This window comes from Octopus bimaculoides, chromosome 2 (genome assembly GCF_046866305.1).
Source record: "Octopus bimaculoides isolate indiv1 chromosome 2, ASM4686630v1, whole genome shotgun sequence".
In the NCBI taxonomy this organism is placed as follows: Eukaryota; Metazoa; Mollusca; class Cephalopoda; order Octopoda; family Octopodidae; genus Octopus; species Octopus bimaculoides.
The window spans coordinates 82,346,208-82,362,092 of record NC_142929.1 but is presented as its reverse complement, the minus strand read 5'-3'; the positions used below and the strand labels follow the sequence as shown (position 1 = coordinate 82,362,092).

The 15,885-nt window shown below is 37.1% G+C and overlaps 1 protein-coding gene across 1 annotated transcript in view; it reads left to right on the top strand.

Annotated features, from left to right (window-relative positions):
- Positions 1 to 15,028, top strand: part of LOC128251575 (uncharacterized) — a 37,730-nt gene extending 22,702 nt beyond the window's left edge. The window contains exons 2-6 of the mRNA XM_089347092.1: positions 7,462 to 7,652; positions 8,027 to 8,196; positions 8,639 to 11,003; positions 11,572 to 12,904; positions 13,882 to 15,028. Coding sequence (XP_089203218.1) covers positions 7,462 to 7,652; positions 8,027 to 8,196; positions 8,639 to 11,003; positions 11,572 to 12,904; positions 13,882 to 14,082 — 4,260 coding nt within the window. The 3' untranslated portion in view covers positions 14,083 to 15,028. The remainder of the gene's footprint in view (positions 1 to 7,461; positions 7,653 to 8,026; positions 8,197 to 8,638; positions 11,004 to 11,571; positions 12,905 to 13,881) is intronic.
- The last annotated feature ends 857 nt before the right edge of the window (positions 15,029 to 15,885 follow it).

Here is a 15,885-nt window from a genome sequence, read left to right as displayed (position 1 = left end):
AATGTTTTCGTGCGTGTCTTCTAGCCCACCCTGTATATACACTTTTAATTGAAGACTTCTTTCTGTCCAGAACTAATCCTGTCTTCATTTTCCTGTCGGACCTCTCCGGTGGTGTATTCTAAACGCTGTCGTAACTTGTCCAGTCTTGTTAACTCGCTTGATATTCCCAGTTGGGAATTTATAACCTCTTACAGGTACACCTCCATCATTATCGATGGCTATAAGCTTGTTTTTCGCATTTTACTCTATTTTAAAGGGTAGGCGCAGGCTTTGCTCCGTGGTGCGAAGTTCCGGGTTCAATCCCACTGCGTGGAACCCTGGGCAAGTGATTTGTACTATAGCACAGTATTCCAACCTTTTCTGCTTCGAAACATCCTTGCCAAGCCTTTCAGAAATCCACAGCCCTCCTATTAGAAAATATAATATGGCAGTTGGTTTTTGATTCAATATCAATATAACAAAACGTCTGTGTAAGAAAACTCTGTCCCTGGAATTGATAATAAAAGATATTCTTTATTTCACCTGTGTTGATATAAGAAACATAAAATAGATGACAATAATATTCATTGATAAAATAGTATCAAAATGTATTTTGACTCGAAATGATCAATCATAATACCACATACGTATGTATATTTCTCGGCACACCTCGGTTGATCTCGCGGCACATTGGTTGAGAACCTGTGTACTATAGCTCAGGGCCGACCAAAGCCTTATGAATGGATTTGGTAGACAGAAAAGGAAAGAATCTTGTCGTATATGTGTGTGTGTGTGTGTGTGTTTGTCAGTTTTTGTCTACTGCCACCACTTGACAAACGGTGCTGGTGCGTTTACATTCCTGCAACTTAGCAGTTCGACAAGAGAATCCTATAGAATAAATACCGAGATTTAAAAAAAAAACATAAGTCCTGAAGTCAATTCATTCGACTACAAATTGTTTAAGGTGGTGCCCCAGCATGGCCGCAGTCTAATGACTGAAACAAGTAAAAAGTACAAGTTGGTATTTTCATCTCTAAACCTGTTTTGGATCCAATTCTTCATGTGATGGATGTGGGTTTTATTCGACGTTGTCACGGTTACGTTCCTGTAAACCTATTACCATTTCCACATTCCTATTGGATCCAGTTTAAAATATGTGGCAGTGTTTCACATTGTATGTCATCTACAGTAAAGTTTATTGTCACCTGATGGCCAATGTTAACTGTCTTGCATCTTACTAGATTGGTTTAAAAAGGGGGGGGGATTGGAGAGAGAGAGAAAGAAAGAAAGAGAGAGTTTTTTTGTTAGAAAATGGTTTCGTGTTTTCCTTTATTGTTTAAATCTATATTCCATTTAATGGTGGTGGTCATGTTTGGTCTCTGTTACTGTCGTAATTCTCATAGTCTAAACAGCGTGGAGCATTGTGAAAGCTGATGCCTCTGTGGCAAATAAAAGACATTAGTGTTGTTGTTGATGATGGTGATGTTTTAGGTGAACACACACACGCGCACACATGTACATGCATACACACATACATGCAGCTATGGAAACAGTGTGTGAAAAACAGAGAAAGAAGAGAGAGAGAGAGAGAGAGAGAGAGAGAGAGAGAGAGAGAGAGAGAGAGTAAGTATCGGAAAAGCCAGCATGCAGTTGTAGAGGCGGATGGACGAAGAGGCTGGCAGGAAACCGGAAGGGCAAGATTGTGGGATCGAACGGACGGATGGATGGAAAAGGAAGGAAGGAAGGAAGGCGAGACAAGCAGTCTAGCAGATTCACAGACAGACAGTGTGTGTAAAGTTCAGGGAAATAGCAGAGAGAGAGAGAGAGAGAGAGAGAGAGAGAGAGAGAGAGAGAGAGGTTGGCTGGCGGTGGTTAAAGAGCTAAATATATTTAGACATGGAAACAGAGAGCTAGCTACTGCTGTGGCGTTAATTTGCGAGGTTCAGTAGACATAGCCCCGACGACCTACTGGTAGGCAGATATAGGTTAGGTAGCAGTAACTCCTCCAACCCATTCTTTACAAAAATATATAATTCTTTCTAATCTAGACCCCAAAGAAATGGCAGGCGAAGTTGATCCTGGTGGAATCTGAACTCAGAATGTAAAGTCTCTCAGAATTTTGCTCGACACGCTAACGCTTCTGCCAGCTCATTGTTTGGGCGAGCAATTTAGTATCTCATATTTTATTGGGCAAATATCATTCAGTCTTCGTTTACATTTCGGTAAAGAGTTCATGCACCTACCCGTTGGTGACGTCTTCAATGAGTTTGGTGTTTCGCAAGCTACATGCTCTGCTCATCGGTGCCAGCGGAATTAACAGTGTTGATATTTTAGCAAGCATTGGGTGAGGAGGCTGCGCTGGTGTGTATTCTTGTGAAGAATTTCCTTCCACTTAAATCGGGGAATACGGGGTTGGAGAAAGGAGAGATAGCTACAGAGAGGGAGAGAGAGGAACAAAGGCAGAGAGACAGAAGACCAAAGTTAGCAAAAATGTTCGTGCAAATAGCAACAAGTATTCAAAGATCGCATCCTGGTGGATATGTAGATAGAAACAAAAAATTCCCAACATAATTTCATCTGTCTGTCTGTCTCGTCTTTATGCGCGCGTGTGTGTGTGTCCCCCAGATTTATTGTAATCTAGACTCTGTTCAGTTCTATAAAAGAAAAGTAAACAAGAGTTTCATTCTTTTGCGATCAGAGTTCAAATCCCACCCAGGTCAGCGCTGTCTTTTATCGATTAATTAAACCAATAATCAAATATTACGGATCGATATAATCAATAATCATACCATCTCATAACATCTCTCTCTCTCTCTTTCACTCACTCTCAGTGTCTAGCAACGGTAGTGGGGGCTGCTGTGAGTGTGACGTTGTGATGTTCATGTCACCACCAACATGGTTACAACAATTTATTACATTTAGATTTGATTTTGATAATGGTTACCATCACTATCATCGTCATCAAAATAGTTTTATGTTTATATATGTACATATGTATGTATATAGATAGATAGATAGATAGATAGATAGATAGATAGATAGATAGATAGATAGATAGATAGATAGATAGATAGATCGACAGGCAGATAGATAGATAGATAGATAGATAGATAGATAGATAGATAGATAGATAGATAGATAGAGCGATGCCGTGTATGTTAAAGGGGTGTCAGTACTACAAAAGTCGATTTGTTTGTCGCTGAGAGTAGCAGCCAGTGGCTGCTTTCACTCGTATAACAGCTGCTGCTGCTGATGGCGGTACTGGCTTACGGCGTTTGCTGCGGCTGTCGCTTATGTCGCTGCTGCTGCTGCTGCTGCTTCTCAGAGTGATGGTTCCGTTAGCTTCTCATCTCTTTTACCCTTCGTATGTGGTTCTATCTATCTATAAATAGATATACATACACACGTATATATATATATATATATATATATATATATATATATATATATATATATATATATATATATATATATATATATATATATATATATATATATATAAACAATATATGAGTATATGCATATATATGTACATGTATGTATATACGTTCATCCACATGTACACATAGATACATAACTGGGTACATGACGTGGCAAAAGAACAAGGACAAAAATGGTAAACAAGGTGCAACAAACAAGCAGGCCACATAGAAACATCCCCTTATATATATATATATATATATATATATATATATATATATTAAATATATACTTTTATAAAACAAATTTTACAAAATATATAGTATCTGTTAACAGTCTTAGCCAAAAACTCACAGTTGAGTTTTTGGCTTATTGTGGTTGTTTCTGTTATTATTATAATTGTTGCTGCAATAAAGTATCTTCAATGCATTGATTTTGAGCTCTATCCTTTAAGAGACATGTATACACATATATATATATATATATATATATATATATATATATATATATATATATATATATATATATATATATCTGTATGTGTATGTGTATAACGGAATACGATGTTTCATGTCTGTTTCTTGACTAAAAACATGATTTTGTTTCATTTGCATTTTGTAAAAAAATTTTTTTTACAAAATGCAAAGTTGAAGTCACAACCAGCTAACTTCATACATACATAAATACACACACACGTACATATAGATGCCTACATACATGCATACATACATGCATACATACATGCATACATACATACATACATACATACATACATTACATATGTACAGAAAGATATGCGCTCTTCGTACATATGTATGCATGCATATATCTATGCATACAAAACATTTATATATGTATATACACATATTACATACATAGGTGTGTGTTAATGTTCGTATACACAATAACGAAGCTAACACGTTTGTTTATTTTCACATTCCAATATAAACGTGCGTGTATATCGTTATTCAATGTCGATTTACATAGGTTTGCTTGTATGCATGCATGCATGTTGTGTGTGTGTGTGTGTGTGTGTGTGTATAAAATGTATATGCGTAAAATAAATGTGCGTATTTTTTCTAACCTGTAAGTCCAGTTTCTTAACATCAGATATATTAATATTTTCAGTTTTATACACATACACACACACACATACACATGCACATACACACACACACACACATACACACACACACACATACACACACACACACACATCTGTGTAAACAGTCACACGTGTGATGTTTACATAAAACTCGTTGTGACGTTGATTGTGTGTGTGTGTGCGTGTGTTGGTGTTAATGTGCTTGTACCGTTACCGCCAATCAATACCTTCGCACCGTATTGCTGTTGTCTTAAGTAGTGGGGTGGCGGCGAGGCAATGCGCTGTGTTTGTTTTACTTTCTCCTATTAATCCCTGGTCTAAGAGCATCATCGTCCTAGTCGTTGTTGTCCTCCTCCTCCTCCTCCTCCTCCTCCACATCATCATCATCATTGATTCATCGAAATCTCAAACTGAAAGAAGAAAAGCCTATTTGTTATGCGGCGCGCGCGCGCGGATGTGTGGTAAAAGGAACCTTACGTCACAAAGTTTATTGTTGTTATTGACACTGAGAAAAAAAAAAAGAAAACGTACCCTTTAGCGTTTCGGACTTAGGCCCTTCATCAGAAAGAGGCAAAAATGAAAAGACGAAATATACAAATAACACGGACATTAATTATTGCGGAAACCACGTAGTCATAAACGGTGTGGATTGGTGATTTGGTTCGTTGGAAACCTGAGACCATCACACTTGTTTAGGATGTAGAAAAAAGTGATTTAGAGTAGTTTAGAGAGCGCAATATGTCGGCTATTAGAGTATTCTGAAAGTATTTTCGGGTATGTATGTATATATATATATATATATATATATATATATATATATATATATATATATACAGTGGTGGGTCTCTATGATGTAACTTCAGTTGGATTTTTCTTGTCTTTAGAAGTGTTAGAATTTTGTCCAAATTCCATCCTTCGCTCCCAAAATGTTTGAAGGTTTGTGTTCGGGATTTTCAGTTTTTATATTTCCCTATTGATTATTTATTTATTTATTTAAGTTTGTCATGGAAGAAAAAAGTCAAAATGAGGAAGATGTATATTTTCTGATTCGTGTCTTGTCATGATGGTTGATTTCCAAGAAGCGTCTGATAAAGGCGTTTACTTGAAACTCCCGGCAAGCTGGAGAATAGTTTTGTAGGTGAGAGGAGCAGATATGGATGTCGTGGGTTGAGTCGAAACTGGTGAGCTCTCTGCTGATGTGGACTGTTTTGGATATAAGTTGAGTCGTCACGATACTGTGTTATCGCTTCTGTTATCTCAAAAACAGGAGTTGAATGATTTGTAGTTCAGAGTATGTCACCTGTTAGGATACCTTAAGTCGGTGGGGCTATATTTATGCTTATTTTATTAATATTTCCCTTGTTTTCATTTTGAAACTCAGTATTTCTAGTGTAATGTCGTCACCTGTTTATCAGATCATTTGGAAATCTCTACACAATGTTTTTATGTATAAGTTCTCAACAATCCGTCTCTGTAGGGAAAGGATCTGTCTAGTATGGTTGAAGAGTTTTTCGGAGTGTTGGGTGTCTTGACAGATTCTTGAATTATTATATTAAAATATGGTTATGGGTTTTTGATTGTTGTTGTTGTTGGTGGTGGTGGTGGTGGTGGTGGCTGGGTGGGTGGAAGTGGGTAGATGTGAGGGGTCGGGTGGAAAATAAAAAAGAAAAATAATCTACGAGATTCTTTTGACTGCAGTGGATTTAGTGAGACAAACGCAATAAACGTTAATCCGATCATCTGGTTTAACACCAGAGATTAGGAGTAAACCTTATGGCCAACATGTGTGTACGCATCCATGAGTGTGTATGAGTGTATATATATGTGTGTGTGTGTGTGTGTGTGTGTGTACACGCGCGCGTGCATAATTGTACGTATGTATTTGATATGAGCATACGTATATATGTATTTATATAACGCATATACACATTCACATTCATATATCTATCTACATATGCGTGTATGTGTTGCATATAATATATTATATATTATATATTATATATTATATATTATATATTATATATATATATATATATATATATATATATATATATATATATATATATATATATATATATATATATATATATATATATAATGAAAGAGAATGAGAAAACGGAGGCTAAAGGGAAAAGACTAAATTGTAGTAGATGATGCTGGAAGATGAAATCGTTTAGGAGTGGGTCGGGTGGAGTGTATGGTAAATGATAGTTAAAACGGTAAGAGATAAGAAGGGTGAATGAAATGAAGAGGAGAGGAGAGAAAGGGAATGGTGGGCGGCAAAACCAGAGGGAAAGGTAGGGCGAGGCACGTGGGGTGGAACTGTAAGGCTGGCAGTGTTAGGATTTAGAGAGAATCTTTTCTTGAGTTAATTGACGTCACAGGGGAAGCTGACCGATCGAAGTAATGCGATCGATCCTCCAATATGAATAAATTCTAGTAGTTGTTGTAGGAAGTTAGACAGAAATCACTATTGATGGATTTCTTACAGTTGTATCGATGTATCTATCTGTGTGCGTGTGCGTGTGCTGAAGCGCTTCCAACGAGAACAGAATATTTAATACGTGTTATAAAGTTTCATCCTATATATTATCGTCAGCTGAAAATTTCTGACTTTTACTCTGAGTTTCACGTTTTCGATCTTCCGACGACAGATAGAAAATATGAAATATGAAACTCGTGAATGCCATAGGAATTTTTTTTTTCTCTCTCTCTCTCTCTCTCTCTCTCTCTCTCTCTCTCTCTTCTTCCCTCTTCCTCTCACTCTCCCTCCTGTATATTGTATAAACACTGAAGTGAGGAATTTACACTGAAAGCACATGTCTACCAAATCCGCTGACAAGGCTTTGGTTGGCCTGGGGCTACAGTAAAAAGCACTTGCCTGAACCCAAAACCACACCTGTACCTCTTATCGTTACCATTTCCATTCCATAATTGTGGGTTTTCTTTGATTTCAGAACCGATGTAGATTAGCAGAAAAACGCCGTGAATCGCCTCTCAGAGAAGACAGATGTTTTACAGCCAATATGGTGGAATGGAAGACAGGTGAAAACCTGTGCACTAACAAATCGTCATCACTTTGTCCCAAGAATTGTGACGATTCCACTTACTCTCATGAAAATGAAAGAAAAGCACCAAAACGTTGCAGGTGAGTAAAGTTTTTCCTTCCCTCTTTTCTTTCTTTCTTTTATTCATTCATTCTCACATTCTTACATTTTCTCATTTCTTCACCCGTAAGGTTTCATTTATTCAATTGTCATTTCCTGTCTGTATATCTGTCTGTCCACCTGTATAACTGTTTGTTTCTGAGTCAGTCTAGATGTTTATCTATATAGCTATCTATCTATCTATTTACCTGTCTGTCTGTATATATGTATATATATATATATATATATATATATATATATATATATATATATATATATATATATATATATATATACCTATACCTATCCATCTCTTTGCTACTCTATGTATGTTCATTTATAACTAAGATGTTTTCAAACTTTTCCTGTTTTGTAGTCCGTTACGAGAATCTCGTTTGAGCAATATTATCGATCTGTTGAGAACAACACGAGAAAAAGAAACGGTTCCAATGAACGAACTCGAAGATAGTCTACACAAACAGAAGAAAGGTGTCGCCATCTTGGAGTTTGGTACACCATTGATCAATGGATGTTGTATGGGAGTTGGTAAGTTTTTTCTTTTCCTCTCTTTTTCCTACTCCCTCCTCCCCACTCTCAGGTCCATATGATTTGTGAAACTATATGATGGGGGGTGGGGCGGAGTTCACAGCGAAAGTTTGTGTGTCTGTTGAATTTGTGCACTTATGTGTTGATGGTGAAATGTCAAATGGTGCCTGGAGTAAAAATGTCTTGTGGATACCTACCTTTGCACTCATGATGACATCACCGTCTCTGTTACGAGATCGATAAAGTAAAGTACTCATCAAAATCCTTGCTTAGTACTGATACAAGTTATAGGATTACATAATAACAGATGCAAATAATGATTTTTATATATTATTGATATTATTGATTTTGCACTTATTATTATTATTGTTATTATTATCATTATTATTGTTATTGCAATTGTGCTATTATTTATTTATCTATTGTTTTGTTTTCTTTGCAGAAAACGCCAAAAGTTTGTCATTGAATATTCTCAATAACAATAACAGTAGCAGCAGCATCGACAGCAGTCTTTCTGATAGTTTAATGAACGATGAGAACATGACGATGGCACGTTCGAATCAAGCAGACATTCGCAATTATTTGCCCGAAGATATCAGCGGTAAAAGAGCCAGATTAGAACTGGACGCCATAGAGAAGGATGCCATGAAAGAAGACTTGGCTCCAAATGAAGTGACCGACGGTCCAAGAGGTGGTCATCATCACCATCATCATCATAACCATCACAGTCATCACAATCACCACCACCACCATCAGCAGCAACAACAACACCACCACAGTGATTTCATAAATGGAGCTGGTGCCACGAAACCCCCGAAATGTGACTCTGAACGCTGTAACAGCGACGAAGATGGTGTCGTGGGAGTAACCAATGAAGATGGTGGTAGCGATAACAACAACAATCACAAGAAGTCTAACAACAACAACAACAACAACAGCAACAACAACAACGACAATAGCAACAACAGCAACAATACTAATGGTGGAAGTGGAAGTGGAGCTGGTGGTGATGGCGACGGTGATGCTGGCGATGATGACAACGATCAGGATGCGGACAAAAACATTAACAACAATAACAGTAGCAACAACAACAACAACAGCAACAACAATAATAACAACAACAATAATAATAACAACAACAATAACAATAACAATGGTGATAACAGTAATAGTAATGATAACAATGATGATGCTGATAAGGAAGAGGTGGATGATGAAGACGAAGATGTTGAAGTAGATGTCACATCAAACGATGACGACATAAAACCTTCTACACATCCACCTCCTCACCCTCTTGTTAATCCTCTTGTCCATCCTCATCCTCTTGCCGTGTCGGCCATGATGCAAAATGGCGTACATTGCGAAGAAGCAGCTTGGCGAGCAGCAGAAATGGCGCGGAACAATATGTCGCCAGAGATTAAGAAAGAAAGACACCTCCCCTCCGACATGATGGAAGCAACTAACGTGGAGGAGCAACATCGAATCAAGTCTGAGTATGGTGTCATGGACTCATCAATTGATTCCGAAGAAAAACTCGATATGAGAAGAATGGAAGAATTTGGTGAAGGGAACCGATGTCGAATGAGAGAAGAATGTGAGGCGTGTGATGCCGCGTTGAAGATAAAGGCAGAAGCGGAAGCCAAGGCAGCTGTGATTACAAGCGATATGATGTATAGACCTGATAGTTTTATTAAAAGGGAAGATCGGTGTATTGATGACGATAAAGAATCTCCAAGTATTGCCCAGAAAATTTACAGGGAGGTTAGCGACCCAAACATGAAAGATGGTTGCTGGCCCCCAACTCGGAATATCGCTGAAGAGATTTATCGCGAGTGTCGTGAGGGAATGATGTTTGATCCGAGCATCTGCACCAACAACAACAGCATTATCATCAATAATAATATTCTTCATGGTGGTAACAGTGGTGGTGGTCATATTGACCATAGTAGCAGCAACAAAGAGATAAAAATGATGACACCGTTGGAACTATATGGCAGACATATCAGTCCTCCGAGAAATATTGCTGAAGAAATTTATCGGGAGCATCATTTCCTGGGTAAATCCGAAGGACTTCTTCGAGAGTGCCACGGGGAATGTAAGAAAGATATCTGTTGTGATATGGTGGTTCCTAAAGAACTTGCTTATCGAAATATCGCGCACGAACTTTACGGCGAAGGTGTACAAGACAAGCGAACTGAAGAATCACACCGTAACATCGCGCAGGAGATCTATCGTGAAGTAAGGGGGGATAACCAGAGACTGTTAGTCGTAAATAACTCTCCTGACATGAAGGAGAAACGAAGAGATGGTCTAAAAGACATGGCCGCGCGGGAGTACCCGCTTCAGGTGCATCATCGAGATGCATCGAAAGATAAGTGCAGGGAAGGGTTGAAAGACGGACAACAACAGCAACAGCAGCAACAACATCACCACCACCATCATCACCATCACCACAACCATCACAATCATCATAACCATCACAACCACAACAACAATAGCAACAACAACAATAGCAACAACAACAGTAACAATAACAACAACCAACAACAGCAACATCATCATCACCACCACCAAATGCAAACTCAGTCAAAAGATAAACAACAGCGAGACAATGCTAATATTAAAGAGAAACTCTCCTCCTCCACATCTACATCTCCCAAATTGAAAAGTAATGTTTCTGTGGACAGTAAAGATGATAGCAAACAGGTCAGGTGTTCAAGCCCCAGTAAAGATCCCAAGGACAAAGATAAAGGGAAATACAGTGATTTCATGAGGCTCCTCGCTGCCAGCCACATTCCGCCCAAACTGTAAGTAGACCAAGTTTATTTGTTTTTTCGTTTTAATTCTTATTTATTTTACAAATGTTTGTTTAATATTTATTCATCATATAATTCCTTATTTTAAAAATATTTCATTTAATCATCATTAAATGTCCGTTTTCCATGCCAGCATGGGTTGAACAGTTTGACTGGAGCTGGTATGGCAAGGGTCCTCACCAGGCTCCATTGTCTGTTCTGGCATGGTTTCTATGGCTGGATTTTTTTTCCTAACACCAATCACTCAACAAAGTGTACTAGGTGCTTTTTACGTGGCACCAGCACCAGTATCAATTCTGCTATGACAGACGGGTCGTTGAGTGCTTATTCTTGAATTCTAAAATCAGATTCTGAAAGTATAGCTATTATATTCATGTCTTTTGAAAGCATGGATCGACATTTCAAATTATTTGTAACCATACTAAAAACACTTGACAATATTTCTTGTTACAAGTTAGTTGATAAGTTAGAGTGTCAGGGAAAATGCCTTTCCACAAATCAACATCATCACTGTAGTAACCATTTACATATACTCAACTATTTCTGTCTTTCTCTTCAGGGCTCCTAATATGAATGGCTACGATCAATACTTCTCCCAGTTGAGACCAGCTGATGCCATCCATCCGGGATTTCCACCACTGTTCCAGAATTGTATGCTTTACGGTCATCCGGCATTTTTACCACGTGATCCGTACTTCTTCCCGCCAACGTCGTTACGTTTGGCTAGTTTCCCAGGACAGTTTGTGGCACCACTCATCTATCCACCACGCTTTCCCTTGGAGACAACACCACGCATGTTTGAACTGCTCCGTCCCATGTCTTATCTACCCGCTGAGGGTCTCCTCACGCCATGTACGACACCCACACCCTGTGGTACCCCTACACCGACACAGTCATCGTCGACAACGTCGACAACTCACTGCTCAGCAGCAGGTGGCACTACCGCCTCCACCAACAGCCCCACATCTACCACTGGACATCCGAGCATGGGCAATGTCTCCTTGTCCAGCAATGTATCTTCTACTTCTTCGTCTACGTCATCCTTGTCATCATCATCGTCGTCGTCATTGTCGTCGACATCATCATCGTCTGCGATATCCTCAACCACAAATTCTAGTGGTCACAAGCGGTCAGTGTCCGATGCCGAGAAGGCCCTCGATCTGTCGACGAAACGTATGAAAATGGACTACCACAACCACCACCACCACCACCACCACAGTAACAACACCAACCATCACAACAGTATCAACAACAATCACAACAACAACAACAACCATAGTAACAATAATCACAACACCGTTAACTACAACAACAATAACAACAACAACAGTAACATTAACCACAGCCATAATCATCACAATCACCATCACTCTGGGTTCCGGTTAAACGGTGTTAACAGCGGTTTATTACTAAACGGCAATAAAGACTGTAAGAAATTAGCCAATAAACAACAACAACAGCAACAACATGGCTACCACACGGAGAATTCTGTGCGGTTGAATGGTATGAATGGAGGAAGTAATCTTCACAAAGTAGACAATATGAAAGTATCGAAACATGGGGAGTTGACGAGTAGCAACAGTGGTGCATCTGCGGTGAGTGGGGCAGTGATAAGTCCTTTGGGTAAATCACGGACTTACAGTAACAATACCACCACCAACGTCACCATCAATAACAACAACAATAATAGCGGCAACAGTTGCAGCAGCGGTCACAACAACAATAACAACAGCAACAGCAACAATACAGATTTTAGTATGGAAGAGATGATCAGGAAAGGCTGTACTTGTACCTTCAAGAAAGGAATTGTTCCACGTTACATCCACCAATGGACAGTTCTGGAAGTTTGTCAGTTCATTGCTCAGTTAGAAGGGTGCATGGAATATACAGAGGTAAGCCCGATGTTCTTTTTATTTATTTATTTATTTGTATTTAACATTGTTTATACGGCACTAAGTCAGAGAGTAGTGACATGGTTCAGTCGTTAGTGCATTGGCCAAGATGCTTAGCATAATGTTTCTTCCTGTTCTTTACATTCTGAGTTCAAATTCTGCTTGAGTGAACTTTGCTTTTCACCTTTCTGGTATTGATAAAATAATCTACCAATAAAATACTGGGGTCAATGATATCGATACTCTCAAAATTGCTGACTTTGTCCCAAAATTAGAAACGATAATGTTGAATGAAAAAAGGGCAAGTGCTGGTAGAATTGATAGAATGTTGGGGTAAAAACAATTTGCAATATTTCTTCTGATTCATTACATTCATATTTTCTCCTTCTGCGGTTGATAAAATAAAGTACCAATGAAGTACTGGAATTAATGGTGTCGACCATCTCCCTTCAAAATGTTTGGCCTTGGGTATAAATCAAAAACCATTATTATTATTGTTTGATGAAAACTCCCAGTTTATTTTGCTGGATATGATGGAAAGTGTCAGCTGTCCAGAGTCAGCTGACTAAGGTGACTTGTTTACTGGTCATTCTTCAAGAACCTTGTGGAGAACTCATACAATTCCAAGTAATGCTGATTTTGGTAGATTTACATTTGTATCAATCTTTTTGAGCCATGTTGGTAGTTGAGCACTGATGCTTCCAAGCACGATAATTACTATTGGTATTACATCCACTCCCTACAGAGCCCACATCTTGCATATTTCCCACTTCAGCTGTTGTTGTTGTTATTGTTATTATTATTATTATTAAAAAATCAAAAAACAATGTACGTCTATTAACTTTTCTCGTTCTAATATTACAGTTTATTGCTTTTGTTATCATACTTCTACCAACGGTTAATTTTAAGGAAAAAAAAAATTTGTTTCTATTATTATTTTATTTATTTTCTTTTCTGTTTCTTTTCTTTTTCCCTAGGTTTTCCGAGAAAACCGAATTAATGGAAAGACACTGCTGTCGCTAACGCGCGAATACATGATGGCGACATTGGGAATGAATTTATCAGCGGCCATGTTGCTAACGGAGGCCGTTGCCATGCAACAAAAGAAAGAGGCTATTTATAAAATGTGTAATTACTGCCAGCACACAGCCCGAGAAGCTTTGGTTTCGGCTACGTAATGAGTGCACACACACACACACACACACACACACACACACACACACACACACACACACACTCATATATATATATATATATGTGTGTGTGTGTGTGTGTATTGTACATTGCATATTGTATATAATGACAAGGTATTTACACTTGTCTACAACATACAGTGTTTGCTAAAATCTATAGATATTTTCTGTAGGACATACAGTATTGCGTTGAAACAAAACACTGTTAACGCACCACTAAATATATATAAATATGTATATATACATACATATGTATAAATATATATACATATATACATACATATGTATAAATATACATAAATGTGTGTGTATATATATATATATATATATATATATGTATGTATGTATATGCATGTATATATGATGTATAATAGGACTTTGAAGAACCGTTGTACAGATTTTCTTGTTGAACAATAGATAACAGAGTATATGGCACTGATGTTATGCCAGACATTGTTATTGAGGATTAACTTAAAGAATCCTTGTTGACTGCTTTACACCTTCCCCTTTCCTTTCATTATTTTTTTTTCTCTCCAGTTCCGGCCCCTAAATTAAAAATATGAAAAGTAAAAAAATTACAAAATGAAAACAAAAAAAAAAAATACCAATATTAATAATAGAAACAGTTATGATGACTATTATTGTTATTACTATTATGATAACAGTAATAGTTAACAATATTCAATGTTTTTTTTATTATTATTATTTGTTGTTTTGGATTTGATTTAAGAAAAAAAAAACCAGCAATAAAAAAAGATTGGAAACAAAATAAGAAAAAAAAAAAAAAACTCCAGACATTGCAAGATGTAAAAAGGATCACAAATATGAAAAAAATATACACAATAAAAGAAAAAATGAACGCGAAAGCGAAAAAAAAAAAAAGAAACCCAAAACGCTGGAGTTATAAAAACAACAACAACAAAAACTATAACTGAAGACTATATGGCACAGAATTTTAATGAAACAGTATAAAACTAATTAAATGATATATAATATATAATATATAATATATATAATGATGATAATAATAAAAATAGCAAAAAATATATATATATACTTGATGCACAGATTCAAATTATTTATGGCTTTCTTGTATTTTGTATTTTTGTTGTTGTTGTAATGAATATATATATATATAAATAAATATATATATATATATATGTACGTATATCTTGTATATATTTATACACACACAAGCACACATATCTCTAGCGTAACTGTTTATAATATATATATATATATATATATATATTTGCATATATGTGTGTGTTTATGTGTAGAACATATACTTATATGTCTATAAGTATTTTCATATGTATATACATAAATATAATGACTGTATGTATACATACATATATATACATATATGAACTGTATAATTTTCAAAGACAATTTGCAAGCTGGTGTGAATGTCTGTAATTTTATCACTGGTTTTCGTTATGACTGTCGTCATCATCATCGTCACCGTCGTCGTCATCATCTTTGTAGTAATGGAAACCATTTTGACTAATTTGGTTAATGGCAGAAGTGAATGATAATGTTTGAGCTCGTAGAAAGACAAGTAAATAAATAACTTCGGATACAATCCTGCTGGTGGCCATCTTTTCTTCCTCACATCTATAGTGAACTTAATTGACCAAATAATAATTTTCTCGAAATTTCTGGGTCTTATTCTGCCTCCTCGAAATGGAAACCCTCATTATCATCATTGAAGATAGTTGGCAGATAAGGGTGGATAACAAACTGGTGGCAGTGCCTGACGAGAATGGGGAGAATTGAGGGTAAAAC